General features: G+C 46.4%; 1 protein-coding gene across 3 annotated transcripts in view; it reads left to right on the top strand.

Annotated features, from left to right (window-relative positions):
- Window positions 1-24,438, top strand: part of ABCA3 (ATP binding cassette subfamily A member 3) — a 338,890-nt gene that overhangs the window by 108,680 nt on the left and 205,772 nt on the right. For all 3 annotated transcript variants that reach the window (XM_030211949.1, XM_030211951.1, XM_030211950.1), the window contains exons 11-13: window positions 8,293-8,439; window positions 9,784-9,913; window positions 20,681-20,835. In XM_030211949.1, coding sequence (XP_030067809.1) covers window positions 8,293-8,439; window positions 9,784-9,913; window positions 20,681-20,835 — 432 coding nt within the window. The remainder of the gene's footprint in view (window positions 1-8,292; window positions 8,440-9,783; window positions 9,914-20,680; window positions 20,836-24,438) is intronic.

Consider the following 24,438-nt stretch of genomic DNA (forward strand, 5'->3'; position numbering starts at 1 on the left):
ACAGATCAATGTAATGTAAACTTCACAAATTCCTACCCCCCTTCTTAAATTGAGGTCTAATGAAGCTGAATGACATGTTACTATTGAGGAAAGTAAATTCCTATATATTTAATTTGTTTCTAAAGCTGTATTTCACTTAACAGTTTTTGTATGTCTGTTTAAGTTGTAAAAATTTAATAAATAATTAAAAAAAAAAAAAGCTTGTCACCAAAGGTGGCCTCTCATAACCTCCGACCAGTGGGTTCTCCAAATAGTCCGGCAAGGATACACCCTCAATTTGGTTTCCAAACCTCCAAATTGCCCCCCGGGAGCTCAATCCTACAGCTTCCAGCACAAGCAGGTACTTACAGAGGAACTCTCCGCCCTTCTCAGCGCCAATGCGATCGAGCCCGTGCCATCCGGGCAAGAAGGGCTGGGATTCTATTCCAGGTACTTCCTTGTGGAAAAGAAAACAGGGGGGATGCGTCCCATCCTAGACCTAAGGGCCCTGAACAAATATCTGGTCAAGGAAAAGTTCAGGATGCTTTCCCTGGGCACCCTTCTTCCCATGATTCAGGAAAACGACTGGCTATGCTCTCTGGACTTGAAGGACGCCTACACGCACATCCTGATACTGCCAGCTCACAGACAGTATCTGCGATTTCAGCTGGGCACACGTCACTTCCAGTACTGTGTGCTACCCTTTGGGCTCGCCTCTGCGCCCAGAGTGTTCACGAAGTGCTTGGCTGTAGTAGCAGCGGCGCTTCGCAGGCTGGGAGTGCACGTGTTCCCCTATCTCGACGATTGGCTGGTGAAGAACACATCCGAGGCAGGAGCTCTACAGTCCATGCAGATGACTATTCGCCTCCTGGAGCTACTGGGGTTTGTGATAAATTATCCAAAGTCCCACCTTCTCCCAGTACAGAGACTCGAATTCATAGGAGCTCTGCTGGATTCTCGGACAGCTCGTGCCTATCTCCCAGAGACGAGAGCCAACAACTTGTCCCTCGTCTCGCGGGTGCGAGCGTCCGAGCAGATCACAGCTCGGCAGATGTTGAGATTGCTGGGCCACATGGCCTCCACAGTTCATGTGATTCCCATGGCCCGCCTTCACATGTGATCTGCTCAATGGACCCTAGCTTCCCAGTGGTTTCAGGCTGCTGGGGATCTGGAAGACGTGATCCACCTGTCCACAAGCTTTCTCAAATCCCTGTATTGGTGGACGATTTGGTCCAATTTGACCCTGGGACGTCCGTTCCAAATTCCTGAGCCACAAAAAGTGCTGACTACGGATGCGTCTCTCCTGGGGTGGGGAGCTTATGTCGATGGGCTTCACACCCAAGGAAGCTGGTCCCTCCAGGAACGCGATCTGCAGATCAATCTCCTGGAGTTACGAGTGGTCTGGAACGCTCTGAAGGCTTTCAGAGATCGGTTGTCCCACCAAATTATCCAAATTCAGACAGACAACCAGGTTGCCATGTATTACATCAACAAGCAGGGGGGCACCGGATCTCGCCCCCTGTGTCAGGAAGCCGTCAGCATGTGGCTTTAGGCTCGCCGTCAGGGCATGGTGCTCCAAGCCATATACCTGGCAGCCGTAAACAACAGTCTGGCCGACAGACTGAGCAGGATTATGCAACCTCACGAGTGGTCGCTCAGCTCCCGAGTAGTGCGACAGATCTTCCAGGTGTGGGGCACCCCCTTGGTAGATCTCTTTGCATCTCGAGCCAACCACAAGGTCCCTCAGTTCTGTTCCAGGCTTCAGGCCAACGGCAGACTGGCATCGGATGCCTTCCTCCTGGACTGGGGGGAAGGTCTGCTGTATGCTTATCCTCCCATACCTCTGGTGGGGAAGACTTTGTTGAAACTCAAGCAAGACCGAGGCACCATGATTCTGATTGCTCCCTTTTGGCCGCGTCAGATCTGGTTCCCTCTTCTTCTAGAGTTGTCCTCCGAAGAACCGTGGAGATTGGAGTGTTTTCCGACCCTCATCACACAGGACGAAGGGGCGCTTCTGCATCCCAACCTCCAGTCTCTGGCTCTCACGGCCTGGATGTTGAGAGCGTAGACTTTGCCTCTTTGGGTCTGTCAGAGGGTGTCTCCCGCATCTTGCTTGCTTCCAGGAAAGATTCCACTAAGAGGAGTTACTTCTTTCTATGGAGGAGGTTTGCCGTCTGGTGTGACAGCAAGGCCCTAGATCCTCGCTCTTGTCCTACACAGACCCTGCTTGAATACCTTCTGCCTTTGTCTGAGTCTGGTCTCAAGACCAACTCTGTAAGGGTTCACCTTAGTGCAATCAGTGCATACCATTACCGTGTGGAAGGTAAGCCGATCTCAGGACAGCCTTTAGTTGTTCGCTTCATGAGAGGTTTGCTTTTGTCAAAGCCCCCTGTCAAACCTCCTACAGTGTCATGGGATCTCAATGTCGTTCTCACCCAGCTGATGAAACCTCCTTTTGAGCCACTGAACTCCTGCCATCTGAAGTACTTGACCTGGAAGGTCATTTTCTTGGTGGCAGTTACTTCAGCTCGTAGAGTCAGTGAGCTTCAGGCCCTGGTAGCCCAGGCCCCTTACACCAAATTTCATCATAACAGAGTAGTCCTCCGCACTCACCCTAAGTTCTTGCCAAAGGTTGTGTCGGAGTTCCATCTGAACCAGTCAATTGTCTTGCCAACATTCTTTCCCCATCCTCATTCCTGCCCTGCTGAACGTCAGCTGCACACATTGGACTGCAAAAGAGCATTGGCCTTCTATCTGGAGCGGACACAGCCCAACAGACAGTCTGCCCAATTGTTTGTTTCTTTTGATCCCAACAGGAGGGGAGTGGCTGTGGGGAAACGCACCATATCCAATTGGCTAGCAGATTGCATTTCCTTCACTTACGCCCAGGCTGGGCTGGCTCTTGAGGGTCATGTCACGGCTCATAATGTCAGAGCCATGGCTGCGTCAGTGGCCCACTTGAAGTCAGCCACTATTGAAGAGATCTGCAAAGCTGCGACGTGGTCATCTGTCCACACATTCACATCTCATTACTGCCTGCAGCAGGATACCCGACGCGACAGTCGGTTCGGGCAGTCAGTGCTTCAGAATCTGTTCGGGGTTTAGAATCCAACTCCACCCCCCTAGGCCCATGTTTATTCTGTTCCAGGCAACACTCTGTTAGTTGGATAAATTGTTAGGTCAATCTTAGTTATGTCAATTGACCATGTTTGTTGTTTTGAGTGAGCCTGGGGGCTAGGGATACCCCATCAGTGAGAACAAGCAGCCTGCTTGTCCTCGGAGAAAGCGAATGCTACATACCTGTAGAAGGTATTCTCCGAGGACAGCAGGCTGATTGTTCTCACAAACCCGCCCGCCTCCCCTTTGGAGTTGTGTCTTCCCTGTCTTTGTCTTGCTACATATGGGACTGATGAACACGAGCCGGTTCGGGCGGGAAGACGGCCGCGCGTGCGCGGCGCGCATGGGCATGCGAGGACTTGCAAAGGCCTTTGCTAGAGAAGTTCCGATTGGAGGGGCTGCCGTGGACGTCACCCATCAGTGAGAACAATCAGCCTGCTGTCCTCGGAGAAAACCTTCTACAGGTATGTAGCATTCGCTGTGTCAAGTTGTCCTTAAAGTCGCCCAGTAAAATGATTCCCAACTGTGAGTTCCGTTTTAATTGCTTCTTCAAGCTGAAAACTTGAGAGCAAAAAGTCTTGATAGCTTTTCATTCTAAGATATAATGCATAAGAACATAAGAATAGCCATGGTGGGTCAGACCAATGGTCCATCTAGCCCAGTATCCTGCTTCCAGCAGTGGCCAGTACAGGTCACAAGTACCTGGCAGAAACCCAGTTAGTAGCACCATTCCATGCTACCAACCCCAGGGCAAACAGTGGCTTCCTCCATGTCCATCTCAATAACAGACTATATGAACTTTTCCTCCAGTAACTTGTCCAAACCTTTTTTAAAGCCAGATACACTAACTGCCATTACCACATCCTTCGGCAGTGATTTCCAGAGCTCAACTATTCTGAGTGAAAAAATGTTTCCTCCTATTTATTTTAAAAGAATTCCCATTCAATTTCATTGTGTCTCCTGGGCTTTGTACTTTTTGAAAGAGTGAAAAATTGATTCATCTCCACCCGATCCACACCACTCTGGTGGTGGAATCGGTGCTCAAAAGAGCCAGGCGTTCTAGGGACTATGCTTTGGCACTCCCAGGCAGGGAAGCTTGAACCCTGGATTCTTTTGGGTGGAAGATGTATCGGGCCTCTATGCTAATTTCCTGCATACATTACCAGCTCTGTATGAGCCTTTTCTTGTGGAACTTGGCAACAGATGGCGTGTTGTAAGTTTTTGGCCCATAAGTTTTTGACCCGGGACGCTTATGATACTTTTCATGTCACCTCCAGGATCTCTGCTCAGAGTATAAGGATGTGCAGACTCTCATGGCTGCGTGTCTCTGACTTGGGTCCCACAGTCAAGCAGATATTGGCAGATGCCACATGCCGGGGGATAACTTTTTTTTGGAGAGAAGGTGGAGGAAGTCGCTGACTTCATCAGAAAATATACTGATACCATCGATACTTTCTCCCGCCAGACGCCTTCTGCGCCGTTTTCAACTAGGAGGTTTTCAGGCAAGACGAAACAGGCTCCCTACTACTCTCTCGGGCATAAGTAAACTCCTTCTTGCTAGCCTCAGCAGGCTCCAACCCAGTGTGTTTGTTCTCATGAACAGCATGCATCTGTGGTCCTACTGGCTCCCCAGTCAAAGCAGAGGACAAGTTTTTGACTGGCTTCAGCAGAGTATAGCCTCCATAAAAGGGACTTGTACCGGGCACCCTACGGGTAGGGGCGAGGCTGAGTTTTTTCCAAGAAAAGTGGCCCCTTTTAACCTCCGCCTGATGGGTTCTTCAAATAGTCCGCCTCGGTTATGCCCTGCATTGGCATCAAAGACCACCAAATTTCCCACCGAGAGCATCTCATTACAGCTCTCAGCACAAGCGTGTACTTGCAGAGGAATATTTTGCCCTTCTACAGACCCATGCGGTCAAGCCCATTCCACCAGGGGAAGAGGGGAAGGGATTCTATTCCAGGTACTTCCTTGTGCCAAAGAAAGCAGGGGGGATGTGTCCCATCCTAGACCTAAGGACCCTGAACAAATTCTGGTCAAAGAAAAGTTCAGGATGGTTTTCCTGGGCACCCTTCTCCCACTGATTGAGGCCCAAGATTGGCTATGCTCTCTGGACTTAAAAGGTCGCCTACACTCATATCCTGATGCTTCCAGGCCACAGGAAGTATCTCAGATTTTGTGTGGGGATATGTCACTGCGTGTTGCTGTTTAGCCTTATGTCAGTTCCCAGGGTTTTCACCAAATGTCTAGCAGTAGTCACAACGTTGCTGTGCAGACTGGGCCATGTGTTTCCCTATTTGGATGATTGCTTGGTGAAGAGCGCGTTGAGGGATGTTGCTTAGGAGTCCACATGGAGAACTATTTGGGTGCTAGAGCTCCTAGGGTTCATTTTAAACTACCCCATCTGCTCCCGGTTCAGCAGTTGGAGTTCATTGGATCCCTGCTACATACACAGCAGGCACGGGCTTTTCTACCTGTGCAGAGGATGGATGCTGTAGTTTCACTTGCCACTCAGGCTCGTGCCAGCCAACAGATCACGACTCGGCAGATTTTGAGGGTGTTGGGCTTCCACTTGTATGTCACACCCATGGCGCATCTTCACATTCTTGCCGCCCAGTGGACCCTCACTTCCCAGTGGTCTCGGGCCTCAGGGAACCTGGCGGATGCCATCCAGGTGACACCAGAGTTGGTTCAGTCCCTTCTCTGGTGATCAATTTGATCAAATTTGACCATGGGACTTCCATTCCAAATTCCTCAGCCCCGGAAGTGCCGACAATGGATGCATCCCACTTGGGGTGAAGAAATCACTTGAATGGCTTCACACTGAGGTTGCTTGGTTGGCTCAGGAGACAGAGCTTCACATCAGCCCTCTGGAGCTACAGGTAATCTGGAACACTCTTAAAGGCTTTCAGAGATTTCCTTGTCCAATCAAATTGTACACATTCAAATTGACATCTGAGTTGCAATGTATTACACCAACAAGCAGTGGGCTACCGGATCATACCCTCTGTGTGAGGAGGTCATCCGGATGTGACAATGGACTGTCCGGAACAGGATAGTTCTCACTGCCACATACCTGGCTAGCAAATTCAACAGCCTGGCTAACAGACTGAGCAGGGTTATGCAACCGCATGAGTGGTCCCTCAGCATGGGCATTGCCTTTGAGATCTTCCGAGTGCGGAGCATCTCCTCAGTGGATCTCTTTGCCACACCACTTAATCACAAAGTCCTTCAGTACTGTTTCAGGTTCAGGGCATACAGACTAGCCTCGGATGCTTTCTTCCTCCATTGGGGTAGCGGCCTTCTGTATGCATATCCTTCCATTCCTTTCATGGGGAAGACTTTGCAGGAACTCAAGCAAGACCACGGAACCATGATCCTAATCACTCCTTATTGTCCCAGGCAGATTTGGTTCCCTCGTCTACTGGAGTTATCCTCTGAAGAACCTTGGAAATTGGAGTGTTTTCTGATCCTCATAACACAGAACAAGGGATCTCTTTTACATCCCAACCTCAAGTCCCTGGCCCTCACAGCCTGAATGTTGAGAGCTTAGAATTTGCTTCCTTGAATCTTCCAGGGATGTCCCAAGCTCCTTTCTGGCTTCTAGGAAAGATTCCACTAAGAGGTTATTCTTTCATTTGGAGGGGGTTTGCTGTGTGGTGTGAGGGCAAGGCCTTAGATCCTCTTTCTTGCCTTACACAGACCCTGCTTGAATACCTTCTGCACCTCTCTTGAGTCTGGTCTTAAAACCAACTCTGTAAGGGTCCACCTCAGTACGATTAGTACTTACCATCATCGTGTGGAAGGCAAGCCCATCTCTGGACAACCTCTAGTTGTTCGATTTATACAAAGTTTGATCTTGTCAAAGCCCTCTGTCAAACCTCTGCCTGTGTCATGGGACCTCCAGTGTCGTCCACACCCAGCTGATGAAAGCTCCTTTTGAGACACTTGTTTTTGGTGGGTGTTACTTCAGCTCGCAGGGTGCATGAGCTCCAGGCCTTTAGTAGCGGATCTACCTTATACCAAATTTCATCATAACAGAGTAGTTCTCTGCATGTACCCTAAGTTCCTATGGTTGAGTCAGAGTTTCATCTAAACCAGTCAATCGTTCTTCCAGCATTCTTTCCCAAACCTCATGCCCATCCTGGCGAAAGCGCACTGCACACCTTGGAATTTAAGCGAGCATTTGCCTTTTACTTGGAACTGACTAGGCCCTACAGTCAGTCCACCCAGCTTTTTGTTTCTTATGATCCCAACAGGATTGGAGTCTCCATCATCGGGAAGTGCACAATCTTGGCTGGTGGTTGTATTTCTTTCACTTACGCCCAGGCTGAGCTGACTCTTGAGGATCTACTACCTTGAGTAGGATACCTGACGTAATAGTCTGTTTGAACAGACAGTTCTGCAGAATTTGTTTGGGGTCAAAAATCCAACTCCATCCTCCTTGGCTCTTTTTGTTCTGTTCCAGGCTGCACTCTCACACAATTTCTATATAGTTTCAGGTTAATTCTTGTTTTGACCTCACCGTTGTGAGTTCCAGTTGAACTCTGGTTGTTGTTTTCTGTGCTTTTCAGTGAGCCTGGTACCTAGGAATTCCCACATGTAAGAATATGGCCTGCTTGTACTCTGAGAAAGCAATGATACCCTTCCTCCTCCCCTTGGAGTTGTTTTCCATGCTATTGTACTATACTGTTGGTCCTGCACTCTTGCAGCAGGTGGGTAGGCACTTAGGCGTGGTCGGTGGGGACACTGCGCGTACTTTTAAAGATATTAGCTTTAAAGCACTCCACACTGGGCGAAGTGGATGGCATCACCCACATGTAAAAATGAATGGCCTGCTTTCCTCAGAGAATACCTACTACAGGTAAGTATCTTTGCTTTAAGGAGCCTTTCATTGTCATTCTAAAAGTCAGTCATTTTATTTACTGAAGCTTAAAGTCCATGTTACCCAACTGTAGCACAAGATGGATTAACAAACATAAAATACCAAGTAATTAAAATTGCATAAATACATGTCATACAAGTGTTTAGTAAAAAGCTAAATAGATAAGATGTGGATTCCCCCCTCTTTTTCCCCTAATGCGCATGCCATTGCTTCCTGTATGCATACTGGAGCATTTTCCCAAAGCATAAATATCACTATGCTGAGGAAGAATAGCAGCTATGGATATTGTGACTGTTGCTTTATTCCCCTTCAGCCTTTGTACTGGTGTGGTACCCCGAGAACTGTCTTAGGGAGAGAGAAAGAGGAAGCAGAGGATCCAGAGAAGGCTTTGAAGAGAGAGTTCTTTGAGGAAGAGCCCACAGACCTCGTATCTGGGGTGAAAATCAAGCATCTGTCCAAGGTAAGCATGTCAGATGCACGTTGCTGAAGGCCATCAGCATGTGAAGTTGTTTATAATTTGCTGCACTGTTCTGTCCAGCATACAGATGTAAAATAATGGTGCAGCCCCCCCCCCCCCCCCCCCCAAGGAAACTGTTAGAAGTTGTATTTTAGCATTAAACATGCACACTGTGACTTTGAGTCTCCTCTTTGACATACCAACTGCATTTGCTTGTTTTTTTTTTTTTGGTTGGTTTTAAATCTCACCTTGCTTCATGGCATACATCGCTTCAATAATCGTACCGTATTTCCTCCACATGGGTCCACATTTGTTGACAGTCCACACGAACAATGTGAAGTAATGAGGGGGAAGGATGCCAGTCTAGGACCCTGAATCTGGGTATCTTTTCTATCCAAATGGAATTCTTTTCAAATATTATGTAGAGTAATATTTGATTATGTAAACATTCAGTTTTCTTGATGAACGGTATAACAAATAAATAAATGTGAAACTTGTTTTACATTTGATCTGGAGGGTATGTGACCTGGTAAAATAAGATGCTTTAAAAAATTACCCGTACAGTTTCTTTTGAAACCATGGAGTGGAGTATGAGTGGAGGATTTTCTGAGTGATGAACACTTTAATAGTTCTTGTTAATGTCACAATCAACTGAACTGTCCTTTTAAAGCAAACAAATTGAAAGAATTGCACATTCAGTCCAAGTTAGTCGTATACTTGATCAGCTTAAAAAAAGGTGGTCTTAGAGCAGGCTAAGGTGAAACTGGTTTGTCTGCAGATCTCCCTATGAGCAGTACATAAAAACATCTTTAATGCTCACAGAAAAGCTTTTTAAACATTCCACAAAATATTGTCAAGAACTGTCAATAGGGAACTCACAACTTCATCAGCTATATAGAAATGATTTGTAGTAGTAGTAGTAATTCTGTTATGAGTGTTGTGCAAAAAGCCTTTAAAAACATAGATGTTTTGATGTACTAAGTGAAAAAGACTTACAAGATTTGAAACAGCTGTTTCTGTATTTGTACAGATTTTTTTTTAGGTTAAAAGGATGCATTGTCCCTCTCCCCCCCCACTCCCCCTCGCTCCCCATGCTCCTTTTGAATTGACACCTGAGGATAGAAAAGGGAAAGTTGAGGAGGAGGGAATGGGCCGGGCATCAGTTGCTTTATTGATATTAATTTAATGGCTTTGGACAAAATTGTTCTGGCGAGTCTATAGTTTGTGTTATTAAATTCCTGCTGACATCATGCCAGTCTGCAACTGCTATTACTTCAGCGTACAGAGACAGACTTCAGCGTACAAAACAAACTTCTTTTTCCTTAAATTCCTCTCTTTCACCTGCAGGTATTCAAGATGGGAAAGAAAAGCAAGGAAGCAGTGAGGGACCTGACCCTGAACATGTATGAGGGGCAGATCACAGTGCTTTTAGGGCACAATGGGGCAGGCAAGAGTACCACATTGTCCATGCTTACAGGTATGGGGTGAGTCTGACCACCAGGGCTTAATTTGTGCCGGAGTGGGGTGGAACAGCGTTGTGGCACTTTTTTGTGGCTGGAAGTGACATCACCACCTCATTCTCTATTCCCATCCCACGATCCGATTTTTCCCCCTCCTGTCCCCTCCCCAGCCGGCATCCTGGCATCTTTCCTTGCCTCTTAAAAGGTACTTTTTGTTGCTAGAGGCATCCAGTAGTTAACAGTGATTCAGACACGCTGTTCACGCTGACCGTGGAGCCTTCTATCTGACACAATTCCTGTTTTTGCGGAGCTGGGAATTATCAGAGAGAAGGCTCTGTGGTGGGTATGAACAGCGCGTCTGAATTGCTGTTCGCTGCTGGCTGCTTCTAGCAACAAAGACCATCTTTAAAAGATACACAGGGGAGGGCTGAGAAGCAAGAGGAGATGCCGGATGCCTGCAGGAGAGGGAGAAAGAAATATTGCTGGTCCATGGAGTTAGAGGGAGGAGAAAAAGCTGGACCATGAAGAGTGGGCAGAGAAAAAAATGCTGATCCGGGGGGGAGAGGGAAGAAAAAAAAATGCTGGTCCATGGAGTTGGGGGAGGGGAGAAGGAGAAATGTGGGACCATTGAGGGAGAAAGAGGTAGGAGAAATACTGGGCCATGTATGGGAGAGAAGGAGAATGCTAAACAGGGGAAAGGAAATGCTAGGCTGTGTTATTGCAAGGTTCCGCTTTAGGAGTTACGGACCAAGAAAGGGAATCTGGTAGTCATTGAGCTGAAGATTTCAACGTCCTATCCACAATGTGCTGCGCATAGGCGGTCGGTGGCCCAACTGTTTGGGGAGGCTAAAGGGTGCAGGGTTAGGGGTGGGGCCAGGGGTGGAGCTTAAATCCATAATTGTCTGATAACACGCAGAAAAAATAAATAAATAAAAATAAGTCAAAATTAATACCTTTTATTAAATTTAGATATTAGATATGTATCATATGTCAAAGAATAAAGTGGTTGCTCAAAGCATATTCTAACCACAATTGCTCAACTGCAAAACACGATGCACAACTTTGTGCAAAAACACTCAGAACCTTACTGTACCATAAATATTACACTGAGCAGACCTAATACACCAATATACCACCCATATGGAAAATGCAGATTGTCAACAATATGAAACAAGGGATCATGTCATCACAGTTCTCATGTAGTGCCACAAAACACCCTAATTCATGTTTAATGTGAGATAAAATGCCATAAATAAGTAAATAAATATAAACTTTTAATGTTGAGCACCTGATTCTCAAAGTGGACATATTCCAAACACTATAATGAAAATAAAATGATCTTTTCTACCTTTGTTGTCCGGTGACTTTTTCTGATCATGCTGGCCCAGTATCCGTTCTGCTGCTATCTGTCCTCAGTGCAGGTCAGGAAGTCATCCTCGTTAAATATCTCTATGGCAACCCAGGACACCTCCAGCCAAACCCAGCAGTTCCCAGCAGTAAGGTAAACAAAACCATAAACCAATTTCTACAACTGCTAGAGGGCTTTCACTGCAGCTCCTGCTGTGAGGATGGAGGTAAATCAACAATTTAATCCCCTCAGAGCAGCTGGACTCCACAGCTGATCCATTCTGCTGCAGCAGGGGGGAGGCTTAGCCTCTCCAAGCCTCTTATACCGGGCGCCTATGGTGCTGCGGCGGCTAAGAAGGCGAACAGAATGTTGAGTATTATTAGAAAAGGGATGGAAAACAAAAATGAGGATGTTATAATGCTGTTATATCGCTCCATGGTGCAACTGCACCTGGAGTATTGTGTTCAGTTCTGGTCGCCTCATCTCAAAAAAGATATAAATGAATTGGAGAAGGTGCAGAGAAGGGCGACAAAAATGATAAAAGGGATGGGACGACTACCCTATGAGAAGAGGTTAAGACGGCTAGCACTCTTTAGCCTGGAGAAAAGGCGGCTGAGGGGTGATATGATAGAGGTTTACAAGATAATGAGTGGGGTAGAGCGGACAGATGTGTGAAGCGTTTGTTTACACTTTCTAACAATAATAGAACCAGGGGACACAAGATGAAATTAGAATGTGGTAGGTTTAAAACGAATCGGAGAAAGTTTTTCTTTACTCAGCGCGTAGTTAGATTCTGGAACTCATTGCCGGAGAAGGCAGTGACGGCAGCTGGCCTTGCTGAGTTTAAAGGGGGTCTGGATAGATTCCTGAAGGAAAAGTCCATTGATCATTATTAAATTTTGGGTTTTTGCCAGGTTCTTGGGGCCTGGATTGGTCGCTTTCGGAGACAGAGTGCTGGGCTTGAGGGACTTTTGGTCTTTTCCCAGCGTGGTGGTGCTTATGTGCTAGGCTACAAATGGGGGGAGGGGGTGAGAGAGGGAAGTGGTTTTTTTTAGTGGAGTCTGTTCTTACATGGCCCCCTCTGACAACCTAGTATCAGTGAGGGCTGCAATTATGTGGGAATTATTTCTCTGATATATCTACTTACCATAAGAAATATACAATTTGGAAATATGGGACAAATAGAGTTTCTACCTCCTTACACCCACCCCAGATACAATGGACCAGCCACCTCCGAGATATGAGGTGACAGCAAAGACAGAGGCTGTTTTCCTTCCAAAGGGATAGTCTTTATTCCAATATAGATGATAATAAAGCAATTAGATAAGACAATTAGACTAAACTAATTAGGCAATAAAACAACTAGGCAATAGAACAATTAGACAAAGTAATTGGACAGGGTGATCAGGCAAAGTAATTAGAGTAATTAGGTAAAGTAATTAGGGAATTAGGTAGGGAATTAGGTAAAGCACAACAAATAGAAATATTTGTTGTGAGAGGAGGAGATATCACTGTGATGAAAATGCACTCACTGTGGATGGTCTCTCAGCCTCTGACTAGATACAGCATGACAGTGCCTTATATACAGTGAGTTGAGCATCGATCCCCCTCCCATCCAGTCTACAACTTGCAATGTCAATTACTTTCTGTCCCACCCCACTGTTTACATAGAATGAAACACAGTATCTGGATGTTCTGGAACACAGAACACGATATCTGAATGTTTACAAAACCCAGCATCTTAAAATAAGTCCAAGGTTCTTTTACTGAAGATTGCAGTGCCATTTCGTTACAAGAATTTGCCTAGGGACCCGGGTCTGATCACTGTGCTGACTCAGCACGTCTTCGTTCCCAAACTGTAAATATATTCCCTATCTGAGCCGGCACCAATTCTGCCAGGGGAGGGGGAAGAGCACTCCTTGCTGGGTCAGCATGACCTTGCAACTCTCAGCAGAAAGTCGGCTTTTCAGAAAATACAGTTCTGAGGCATTTTGAGTCTTTTTAGCCATGCAGTTCATGTGGTCAGAAAAGTGCACATCAATTCAGAAGGTGTTTGGCTACAAGAGCAAGGGAGTGAAGAGAGAGGGAAGATGTTAAGCTATAAGGGTGGGGTAGGGTGGAGATAGGGAGCTGAAATGCTGGGCAGTGGAGAGAAGGATAAAGACGAGATGCTGAGCTATTAAAGTGGAGGAAGGGGAGATGCTGACATGATGGAACTATGTGGGAGAAGCCATAGGGGGTTGTCAAGATTAGGATGAGAGAGCTAAAGGCTGAGGCTCAGATGCAGAAAACCTAATGAGCCAGCAACATAGTTTTTATACCAGTTTTAGCCGATTTAGCGAGCAAGGAGTAAAACGAGACATGCACAAACGGGTTCTTTGAGCTCTTTTTGTATCTCGGTAGCAGCTAACAAAAACGGAATGCAATGCTATTATAATAACTACTACTACTACTACTTAGCATTTCTATAGCGCTGCCAGGGTTACGCAGCGCTGTACAAGTTTAAACACGGGGAGGGACAGTCCCTGCTCAAGAGAGCTTACAATCTAACGGTAACAAACTACGTAGTCAGTGTAGGTAACAGGAATGGGGAAGGTGGTTAGGCGCCAAAAGCAAGGGAGAAGAGATGGGCCTTGAGTAAGGACTTGAAGATGGGCAGGGAGGGCGCATGGCGTATGGGCTCAGGAAGTCTGTTCCAGGCATAAGGTGCTGCGAGGCAGAAGGGGCGGAGTCTGGAGTTAGCGGTGGTGGAGAAGGGTACAGATAGGAGTGATTTGTCCTGAGAGCGGAGGTTACGGTGGGAACATACGGGGAGAGGAGGGTAAGCTACTTACTATACAAATGTGCATTCAAGGAGATGCACAGCCGTTTTCTGACCCAATGCACAGACGCAGCCCATAGCTTTACCATGGAAAAGTTAACGGGAGGTCTGAAGCTTTCGATCCTGACAGCACCAGACCGCCCGTTAAATTTGAGTGAGCTTCACACAACAAAATATCAGGGCAGAGGAAAAAGTGTGACAAAAATCCAACTTGAAAGGCTGTAGGGAGCTGGTGAGTCCCTGCGATGGGAGGAAAGGATCCTGCTTCAGCTGTCCAGGGCCAGGCAGAGATGAGGGAGAGCCGCAAGAGGAGTTCCTCTGCTGCCACTGCCCTGTCCTGCCCCCTGTCAGGAAGCAGGGGCAGCAGAGGCGAGAAGAATACCCCGAAGCCCATGAGCGAGAACCCGGGGGCTGGGGGGGGGGCCTGCTGTTCCTGAGGGCTGCAGGTGTTTCAGTTGTCTCCTTCCTCCCGCCTTTTGCGCTGGAAACAGCGGCAGATTGCTTACTCCAGGCTCCCAGCATTAGAGAGAGAGATTCCGTTTATAAATAACAAACTTGTTTTAGTACTATGCAGTATTCCTCTATCCCTGCTCCAGCTAGGCCATCAGGCTGCCAAAACTTTCTAGGGAGAACACTGTTTTATCAAATGTGTAAATGTTTTGAAAAACACTGAGCAGTCCTAGATTTTGTTCATAATCTTACACATTTCTATTACTATTGGTGATATTCTTTAAAATAGTGTTATTAAATGTATGAATTTTCCAAGTATATGTTCATACCAGCTTTCTTTCTTTCTTTTTTTTTTTTTTTAATGATTTAACGATTTTTATTCAGGATCAAACAAATCCAACATCTAACAACTAAACAACAGAGCTAGATAAAAGCAACAAACGGTTACAAAACAGCAATCAAACAGAACAGAGTAATAAGCAAAAACATCATACAGCAAAAAGCTGGATCACGCATGATCCCAGTTTTGTTTTGTGATAAGACTTCCAACCCCTCCTCCCTCATTACCCTAGTTTCCTTCAAATTTAACAGTGTTTGCAAGATCCCCTCCCCCCACAACCCTACTTTAACCCATATCTTAGACACTGAGATGACTCGGTGTCTGGTCTCTTATGACACCAGGCCATCGTTGAAAAGGCTACCTCCAGTATTCCCATTCCGCCCTCCCCTACCCAAGTAGAGAACCCAAAAACAACCCCTAATATAACAGTACTAACTTAATAAATCCTCTGAAACCTGTTCAATACTGCACTTCTTGCTTTGTGGAAGATAGTTTGCAAGTAACAATTCCAGATAGACATGAAAGCCCTCCTTCCCTTTGGGGAGGGAGAAGAGAAAGCAAAGCTCATGTAAATCTGATACAGAAACCTGATCAAAGACATCTCCTTGCAAAAAATCTTGAGTTTTCTGACCCAGCCTCGTATGTATAGCCCTGTGGTCTAAGCTAGTATGATAGTGGTGTATCTGCCGATAAGCAAAATAATCTGTGTGAATTAGAGAGAGAGAGCCTCTGCTGTAAATCCTGAAAAGAATAAAAAAAACCTTCTTCATTGAGAAAATGCTCGATCAAAACAATGCCCATGTCCAACCATATCAGAAACTGTAGGTATTCTAGCCCCTGTAAAAAAATCGGCGTTACCCCTACATGGCAATAAATCACTTACATTCGAGTTCTAATTCCAACCATTTCAAAAGAACCCGCCAAATGCCTCTCAAAGGCTGCAGCAATACATTTGTACAACATGAGCGAGGCAAATTTTTGGTCTGGGCATGCAAAAGGAATTTTAAATGCCAATGTGTAAACAATTCCTTTTCCCATTGCGTAGGAGTAAACTGCTCAGTACCAATCAATCAATCCCTAAGGTATCTCAGAAGACAAGCCTTGTTATAGCACCTAAGTCAAGGTAAACCTAAACCTCCCTGCAGCCAGGAATCGTAAAGATAATCTAGATGAATTTTCGTTTTCTTACCCCCCCACACACACACATTTCCTACGCATCCTATTTAACTGCTGGAGATCTTTCCGCAAAAGGCACAATGGTAAAACTTGCAATACATAGAGACCGCGAGGAAAAACAATCATTTTAAAGAGATTTATCGCGCCCATTAAAGATAAAGGTAAATGACTCCATTTCTCAAACTGAAGCTTGGTATCTTTCAATAGCCTATCAATGTTCAAACAATATATTCACGAAGTTTCCATAGCCAACAGCACCCCTATTTCAGTGGATAACATCTCCGCCAAACCCCACCCTGATCCCCTATCCTTTTTAGCACCTCTGATTTGTTGAGATTTAACTTAAAGCCTGAAAAATCCCCAGGCCCAGCCACTTTTTCTCCAGGCCCACCCAGCCTCTTCTGCTCGCTCTCCCCGTCCGCGTGGTCTGCTCACTTTTACTGCCCTGAAGCACCATTCTCCTTCCAGCACTGGCGATTCCCATAGCCAGCCTTCTGCCAGCGCGCATCGTCGGGGCCTCTTCTCAGATGCTTCCCGCCTACTCTGCAACTTCCTGTGTCCCACCTTTGCGGAAAACAGGAAGTTGCAGAGTAGGCGGGACACACCTGAGAAGAGGCTCCGATGACGCATGCTGGCAGAAGGCTGGCTATGGGAATCGCCGGTGTTGGAAGGAGAACGATGCTTCAGGTCAGTAAAAATGACCAGAACTGACCATTTGCAGGGGGCTGTCGCGGGGGGGGGGGGGGGGGGGGGGGTAGCGAGTGGAGAGGAAATGCAGTGGTGGCGGGCGGATGGAGAGAAAATGCGGTGGTGGTGGCGGGCGGGGGGGGGTGGGGGGTGGTAGCGGGTGGAGAGGAAATGCGAGGCCTGTGTCCACCCAGTCCACCTCCAGGCCCATCTAAAAATTAAACTCTGGCTACTCTACTGTCGACCAGGCTTCGGCAACACGACAATCTGAGCTAGCCGCAGGGACTCAGGCAATCGTCCCTCTCCTATTATAGTATTAAACATGGAAGTCAGTGTGGGTATAACCTCCTCTCACAGCACCTTATAGAATTCTCCTCTATAGCCATCAGGTCCAGGAGCCTTATCAAAAGGTCCCCTTTGTTTAGACCAAGATACCTCCTCCACCACAAAGGGAGCATTTAGTATAACTAAACTGTCTGGATCAACTGTGGAAGATCCAAACCAGAAAGATTCATAGAGCTTTCCATCAGAGGAAGATCAGGGGATGAATACAGTTGGGGATAGTAATCTCTCATAATGCGGTTGATTTTGAACATCCTTATTTTCCTAAACCCCGGTAGAGGAGTATAGAGCATCAGTCTTAAATGGACTCTGATGGGGATGAGCCAAATAGGCTAGCAGTCTACCACTCTTATTTGCATGCTTGTATAGTTGATACTGAAAATAACTGTGTGACTTCTGGATATTATGATGTATTCATTTAGGGTATGTTGCAACTCTAAGAGCTGAGTTTTAACTTGCACATTATGATAGATCCCATAAAGACGTCTCAAGTGTGTAACCTCTCTTTCCAAATGGAGTAGCTCCCTATCTCTAACCTTCTTTTGATGACTGACATAAGCCATAATCTCTTTCCCTTAAGCACTTTCTTGGCAGTATCCCAGTATAGGATAAGATTATCCACATGAGCCGCATTCGTTTCCTTAAATATCTGATATTTCAGTGAGATAAAATCTAGAATTCCATCCCTGTAGAGATAAACAGGAAACTTCCACTGATGGTGCCGTGAAAATGCCCCAGGGAACTAGTCCCTTTCTACTGAGTGCAAAGTGCACCAAACATCCACCAAATCCAGGACCTCACACAGCATTGGAATACCTCGGGATTCATGGCAGGAACCTCCCCCTGTCCCATGAGATCTATCTAATCTTGGATCCCCCACTTCATTGAAATCCCCTTCTACCAGAAAAGGTACCCCATCAAAGCTATGGAAATGATTAAGCTGCTTATAGAAAGTTTTACTGTACATATTTGGTGCATAAACGTTACAAAGAAGCAGTGGTTGGCATTCAGTAGTTACATGTACCAACAAAAATCACCCAACATCGTCATGAATAATTTTATGAGTAACCAGCTGCATCCCTTTCCAAACTAATATAATAACACAGGCCTTTTTGGCCTGAGCCGGGGATTCAAAATAAGAGCCAACCCACCAGTGGCACAGCTTTTGATGCTCCTTAGCATCTAAATGGGTTTCTTGAAGGAAGACGATGGACACCTTCTGTTGGTTTAACACTTGAAGTATTTTCTGACCCTTAATCGGGGAAGAGATACCTCCCACATTCCAGGTCACTATTTTGAAGGGCATTACGTGATAGCATTATTCAAATGATACAAAGAGTTGATATCCATTCTTGAAGGGCGATAGGGGCATCCCAGCCAGTACCCCCACCACCCCATCCATACCATATTGCGGTGCATATACTCCCATTCAACAATCCAGAGTTCCCTGCTTCTAAACTCCCACCCCTCCCAATCCAGACCCCATCTACCCCAACCCTTCCTCCCCTCCCCCCTCCCTCTACCACTCCCCTCTCCTAAAGGGCACCATAAGGTGCACGACGTCCATACCCCTGACTGCAGACCCATTTAAAAAAAAAATAAGATTGAAAAAAAAACTGTCTCCTATTCTCCCCTCCCACCCCCCCCAGCTGAATAGACAACATGAGCAGCAAAGATTCAACCTGCGAGTCTTAAAAAAACAAAAAAACCCATAGAAGCTACATTGAATATGCTCCAAGCCTCAAATCCACAACATGAAGAGTCCCAGACTTGATACTGAAAGTCTCAAAAGTCATTTGGTTGTGCTCAGTCTATCTCGTTCCAGCTGATCCACATAAGTTTGTGCCGCTTCAACAGTATCATCATAATGGAAAGTGCCATTATGATGGATCCACAGCTTAGCCAGATACAGCAAAGTAAAACGTACTTGCAACTTGTTTAAGCGGCCACAAAGCGGGGAGAACTGTTTACACTGAAGAGAGACTTTGGAAGAATAGTCTTGAAAACACAATTTTATGAGTAACCAGCTGGATCCCTATGTCCTTCATTATCTAGGGTTTTGCCACTTCAGAGAGCAGACAATATCTCCATTTTGTGATGATAATGAAGCAATCTAATAATGACTGTCCTGGGGTGTTCCATAACTGATCTTTTGGGGCCCAGCCGATGTGCTTGTTCTGTATGCAGTGGGCCAGTCGTGCTTTGATATTGCAAAAATCTCGGGAATAATGCTCCAATACCGATTCTAGCAATCCAACAAGTCTCAGATTGTTCCTGCGAGATCGGTTTTCCAAGTCATCAACCTTCTCTTCCAAAGAAGCAACCTTTTCTTGAAGGCTCTTGATTAACAATGAAGATTCGTTTCCACCTCTCCAACTCTCTGTCGAATCTCCTGAAGATCTTTAGTGATAGTAGCAAATCGGTGCTCCATGCTATCCAATTTATCAATGATTTGATACAACTGTGTACCCATGGCCTGTTCCACGGTCTGGTGGACCTCTGGAACTATTTCCGACACCCAGGCAATGGAGGGGTCCTTCTGTCCGCCATCTTTGATTCTCCTCCATGATTCCACATGCAGCCATGCGGAACCACTGCTTCCTAAGCAATGCTGATACATCGGCATCACTCCACAATGAGTGTAGCTAATCAGCGCCACCAGGAGGCAGAGAGAGAGGGAAGAAAAAAAAAAGGCTCTCAGCACTGCTCATGGACCATGTTAATATCAGCCCAAGAAGCAGCCCTTGATTATATTCATGTCCAGGCCTGGGGAGCAGCAGTCTGCAGGATATCAGCCAAATATCGTTGCCGATCACTCCCTTGCACTGCCCAAATCATGCCCCAGGGCCCAGCTCAGGATCCGTGCCACTCCTCTCCTTCCCCCCCCCCCCCCCCCACTGCTCTGACACCGCAGCTGCTGCTCTTCCACAGCACCAATTGCTATTGAGCTGTCTCCACACTGCTGCCTCTCTTTGATTCACACCAGTCACCGCTCCTCACCGTTCTCCACCAGCGGATTCCCTGTCTGTTCCACTGCAACTGCTCCAGCGGGAAAAGGCAGGCACACACCACGAAGTACTCCACACGGCACTCTGCAGCTGCATGCAGGTGCGCCCACAATCCCCTCCAACAGAACCGAGCTGAGGAAGATGAGGAGACCCAAAGGAGACTGCGGGAAGGAGCTCTGGGAGACAAATTTGGGGGCCCACGATCAGGGTCGCAGGATCTCATCTTATAGTGGCCATCTTGGCCAGGAACTCCACCGGAAGCACCAGCTTCCTTTTTATCCACAAGTATGAGTACTGTGTGCATAGGAGTAAGTTCACTTCTGGCCTTGGTCCTGGTCCCACCCCCACCCCCAGTCCTCTTCCTTTTTGTCCACAAATTAAGCCCTACTGACCACTATACTTTTCTATGATGAGTATGTAAGGATCCATTTACTGCAACATAGGAAAAGGTGAGAGGTGTTATAAAATGTGCAAAAATTTACTTTTTCCTTAAAGTTTAAAAAATGTAAGCATCAGAATTCATTGCTTTGTAAAATCTAATGTAAGTCTTTCTAGGACTCCATGGATTTATAGAATGATTGATAATTTTTCCTGGTATGATTTTCCCCTCAGGACTATACCCTCCCACAAGTGGGGAGGCATACATCAATGGATACGAGATTGCACGGGAAATGGCGCTAATCCGAAAAAGCTTGGGTTTATGTCCCCAGCACGATGTTCTTTTTGATAACTTGACTGTTGAGGAGCATCTTTCCTTCTTCTCTGTGGTAAGATAAATACCATACATATATCTCATATATGCAGTTTATAGAAAGAAACATATCTGTATGCCCCTTTTCTTTTATTCTGTGGTAAAGACTTTGCTTCCAGTCTGTACTTTGGATAAAATAGGTTGACTTCTCCGAGGACAAGCAGGCTTATCTTTTCTCACAAGAGGGTGACGCCGACCCGGGTTGTCAGGACCAGAACTTATAACTAGTATAAGTAGAGCTTTGTGGCGTGCGAGACATGCTCCACTACACATGCGCGTGTTCCTTCCCGCCCGCCACGAGAACATGGTCTCCTCAGTTCTTTTTGTATCATGGCGAGGAGAGGGCATTTTTCTGCTGTCTCCTCACAACACTCTGTCCTAAAGAGCTTTTTTGTGCCTTTCGGCAATTTTTTTTTTTTTTTTGTCCAGATTGTGTTCCCATTTGTGGAACCCATTTGTTGTCTTTCCCATATATTTTTAGTTTGTTTTGCTTTTTTTTTTTTACAGGCACCATCGCTCATCGCTTTGTTTAATTTAGCCGAGGAAGTTTTTCCTTCCATGTCCACGAAGGTTCCCAGTCGGACGATCTCTGGGAAGGACACCCATTCTTGGTGTTTTTTGTGCCTTGGGTCTAACCATAGCCCCACTAATTGTGTTCTCTGTCTTCACATGAAGAAGAGGACCCAGGTTTTCAGAGAGGTTCAACGAGAGAGTTTTTGGAGCCAAGTTGGTTCCTCGACATCGGCTTTGAGGTCGAATGTCGCAGTTGCATCGAGAATGTCGATAAGAATGGCTGCTGCTGCTAGACCCTTAAATACTGGCAGTGATGAAGCATCGAGTGGGTTTCCACCTGCCTTGAGACCTCCTGCTGTGCAGGGCCCCCAGGACCATCCGTCATCTGACCAAACCTCAAGGTGAGGTATAGATACAATGTTGTCCTCGTCGGCATCGAGAAGCCTTGGTGACTCACTTCAGGTGAAGGCCAAGAAGCATCGTCATCTATCATCCTCTACACATGGTGCCAGTAGCTCTGGGACGTTGAAGCGTCGACGCCGGGACGACCACTCCCTCTCCATACAGGAGGTCCTGATTTGTCGGTCTCCCAGCTGCCTAGACCCAGCTCCAGCATCAAACCCGGCAGTTCTGCAACATGCGCCTCAACCGACACCCCTTCTTTTCCTGGTGTCTGCCCTCAAGGAGCGCATCTGGGCCTTGCTCCCTCAGCTGCTGGATGGCCTAATGCAACAGTGTGCATCGACATCGGGAGTGCTTGCGCCTACCCTGCCTACCGTTGCGGCCCCACTTGGCCCTCGGCCTGCAGTGTGGCCTCCAACACCAATGCCGCAAGCAACTCTAGTGTCAACTGCCACCCAAGCCAGCACTCCCTCGACATTGGTGGAGGAACCTTCGCCAGAGTCGAGGCAAGAATCGACTTCTCGACACCGTTCTCATGGATATGGTTCCTCCACGTCAAAGCAGGTTTGGTCTCGACACTTCCTTCAGGAGGTATTGTCTGACACTGAAGAGGAGTTCTCATGGGATTCAGAGGAAGATCCAAGGTACTTTTCCTCGGATGAGTCCAATAGAATTGCCTCTGAACCCTCCCCTCCACCTGAAAGGAGAAAGTCTCCGGAGAGCCTTTTGCTCCCTTCTTTAGTTAAGGAAATGGCTGATGCTATTCCCTTTCGTTTGGAAGTGGAAGATGAGCCCAGGGCCAAGATCCTCAAGGTCCTAGATTACATGCCTCCTCCTAGGGAGGCTGTGACTGTCCCTTTCCACGAGGTACTCCAGAAAGTCCTCGCTAGGAACTGGGGGTCCCCTTTGTCGGTCCTGCTCATGCCCAAGAAGGTCGATACCCAGTATTGGATCCATTGTGCACCTGGTTTTGATAAGCCTTTGTTTCCTCACAATTCCATGTTGATGGAATCCACTCTCAAAAGAGCCAGGAGTTCCAGGGACTATTCCTTGGCACCCCCGGGGAGACAAGCTAGGACCCTGGATTCTTATGAGAGAAAGATGTACCAGGCTTCAATGCTCATCTCCCAAATACAGTCATACCAGCTGTTCACGAGCATTCACTTGTGAAACTCGGTGCGCAAGTTGTTGGACCTGGCTGAGACGCTCCCTCTGGGGCAAGCCAAGTCACTTCGCCAGTTGGTCAAGCAGCAGAAGGCGTATCGAAAGTTCTTGGCCAGGGGCACTTATGACACTTTTGATATGGCATCTAGGATCTCTGCTTAAAGTATAGCAATGTGCAGACTGTCATGTGCTGTGGAAACGTTTCTTAATGCTTGTGCTACTATCTCATTGGTTAGCTGGGCAAAGGCTGTCCATGTCCTGTCTGCTGAGGATTCCTCTGGGGCATAGTCAAGTTTCTGTGAAGATTTCAAGGGTGTTTTCTTCCCGTGGTAGGCTTTTCATAGTTAGATTATTTTTTCTTCGAAGTATCTGGCCAGTTCATTTGCTGGTGGAGGATCATCATTTGTTGTAGTCAGTGATTCGATGTTTAGTAGGCTGTTTACAAGCATATATAATTTCTGCATGTGTTTAAAATCTGGGTCTACTTGTGCTTTGTAGTACTTCCTTTCTACATGTCTTCTTTAGATTTTGTACCTTTTTAGTGCTTCCCTCCATGCAGTTGTGTTGGGATCATTTTTGGTTTTCTTCCATGCTCATTCTCGTGTTTGGCAGTGAACTTCTAACTGTTTCAGTTCCTCATCGTACCATGGAACAGTTGTGCGTTTTTGTGTGGTTTTGATTTGCAGCGGAGCTATTTCATCTAGTAGAGTAGTGCATATATTCCATTCTGACTGGAATTCTGTAGAGTCTTTTGGTGGTGACCACTGATTTTCATGTATAGAAGACCAGAAGTTATTTGCATCAACCTTGCCTTGTGTTTTGTACGAGGTTTGTGTTTGTGTTGGCCGGGTCCCCTGTTCTTTCCAGTAAAGGGTCATGTAGCGTCTGAAGTGTTCAGACCAAGGGGCTTTTGTCCATCTATAGTTCTGTACTCTGAAGTTTTAGTTTGTAAAGAATCTGTATGGTAGCAGGTGTAGTGCATGACCTTTTACGTGGGTTGTATTCACTGGTGGTTAGTGGAAGTCCCATAGTTGAAGAAATTTGTTGCGTTCTCTGGTGCTGTCTGTGTGCAGATCTTCTAAATGCAGATTAATGTCTCCTATTATCAGCATGTTTGAGTTTGCTACACAAGTGTTTGAAATAAAGTCCATAAAGGTTTCCTGGGGATCTGTAGAAGAGGATGCAGCATAGGTGGTTTTGTAATGATTTGTCTTTTATTCGGAACAAGGCAATTTCCTTTTGTGGTGTTACGGATTAGTACATAAGTACATAAGTAGTGCCATACTGGGAAAGACCAAAGGTCCATCTAGCCCAGCATCCTGTCACCGACAGTGGTCAATCCAGGTCAAGGGCACCTGGCACGCTCCCCAAACGTAAAAACATTCCAGACAAGTTATACCTAAAAATGCGGAATTTTTCCAAGTCCATTTAATAGCGGTCTATGGACTTGTCCTTTAGGAATCTATCTAACCCCTTTTTAAACTCCGTCAAGCTAACCGCCCGTACCACGTTCTCCGGCAACGAATTCCAGAGTCTAATT

Source organism: Microcaecilia unicolor, chromosome 8 (genome assembly GCF_901765095.1).
Source record: "Microcaecilia unicolor chromosome 8, aMicUni1.1, whole genome shotgun sequence".
NCBI classification, from domain to species: domain Eukaryota; kingdom Metazoa; phylum Chordata; class Amphibia; order Gymnophiona; family Siphonopidae; genus Microcaecilia; species Microcaecilia unicolor.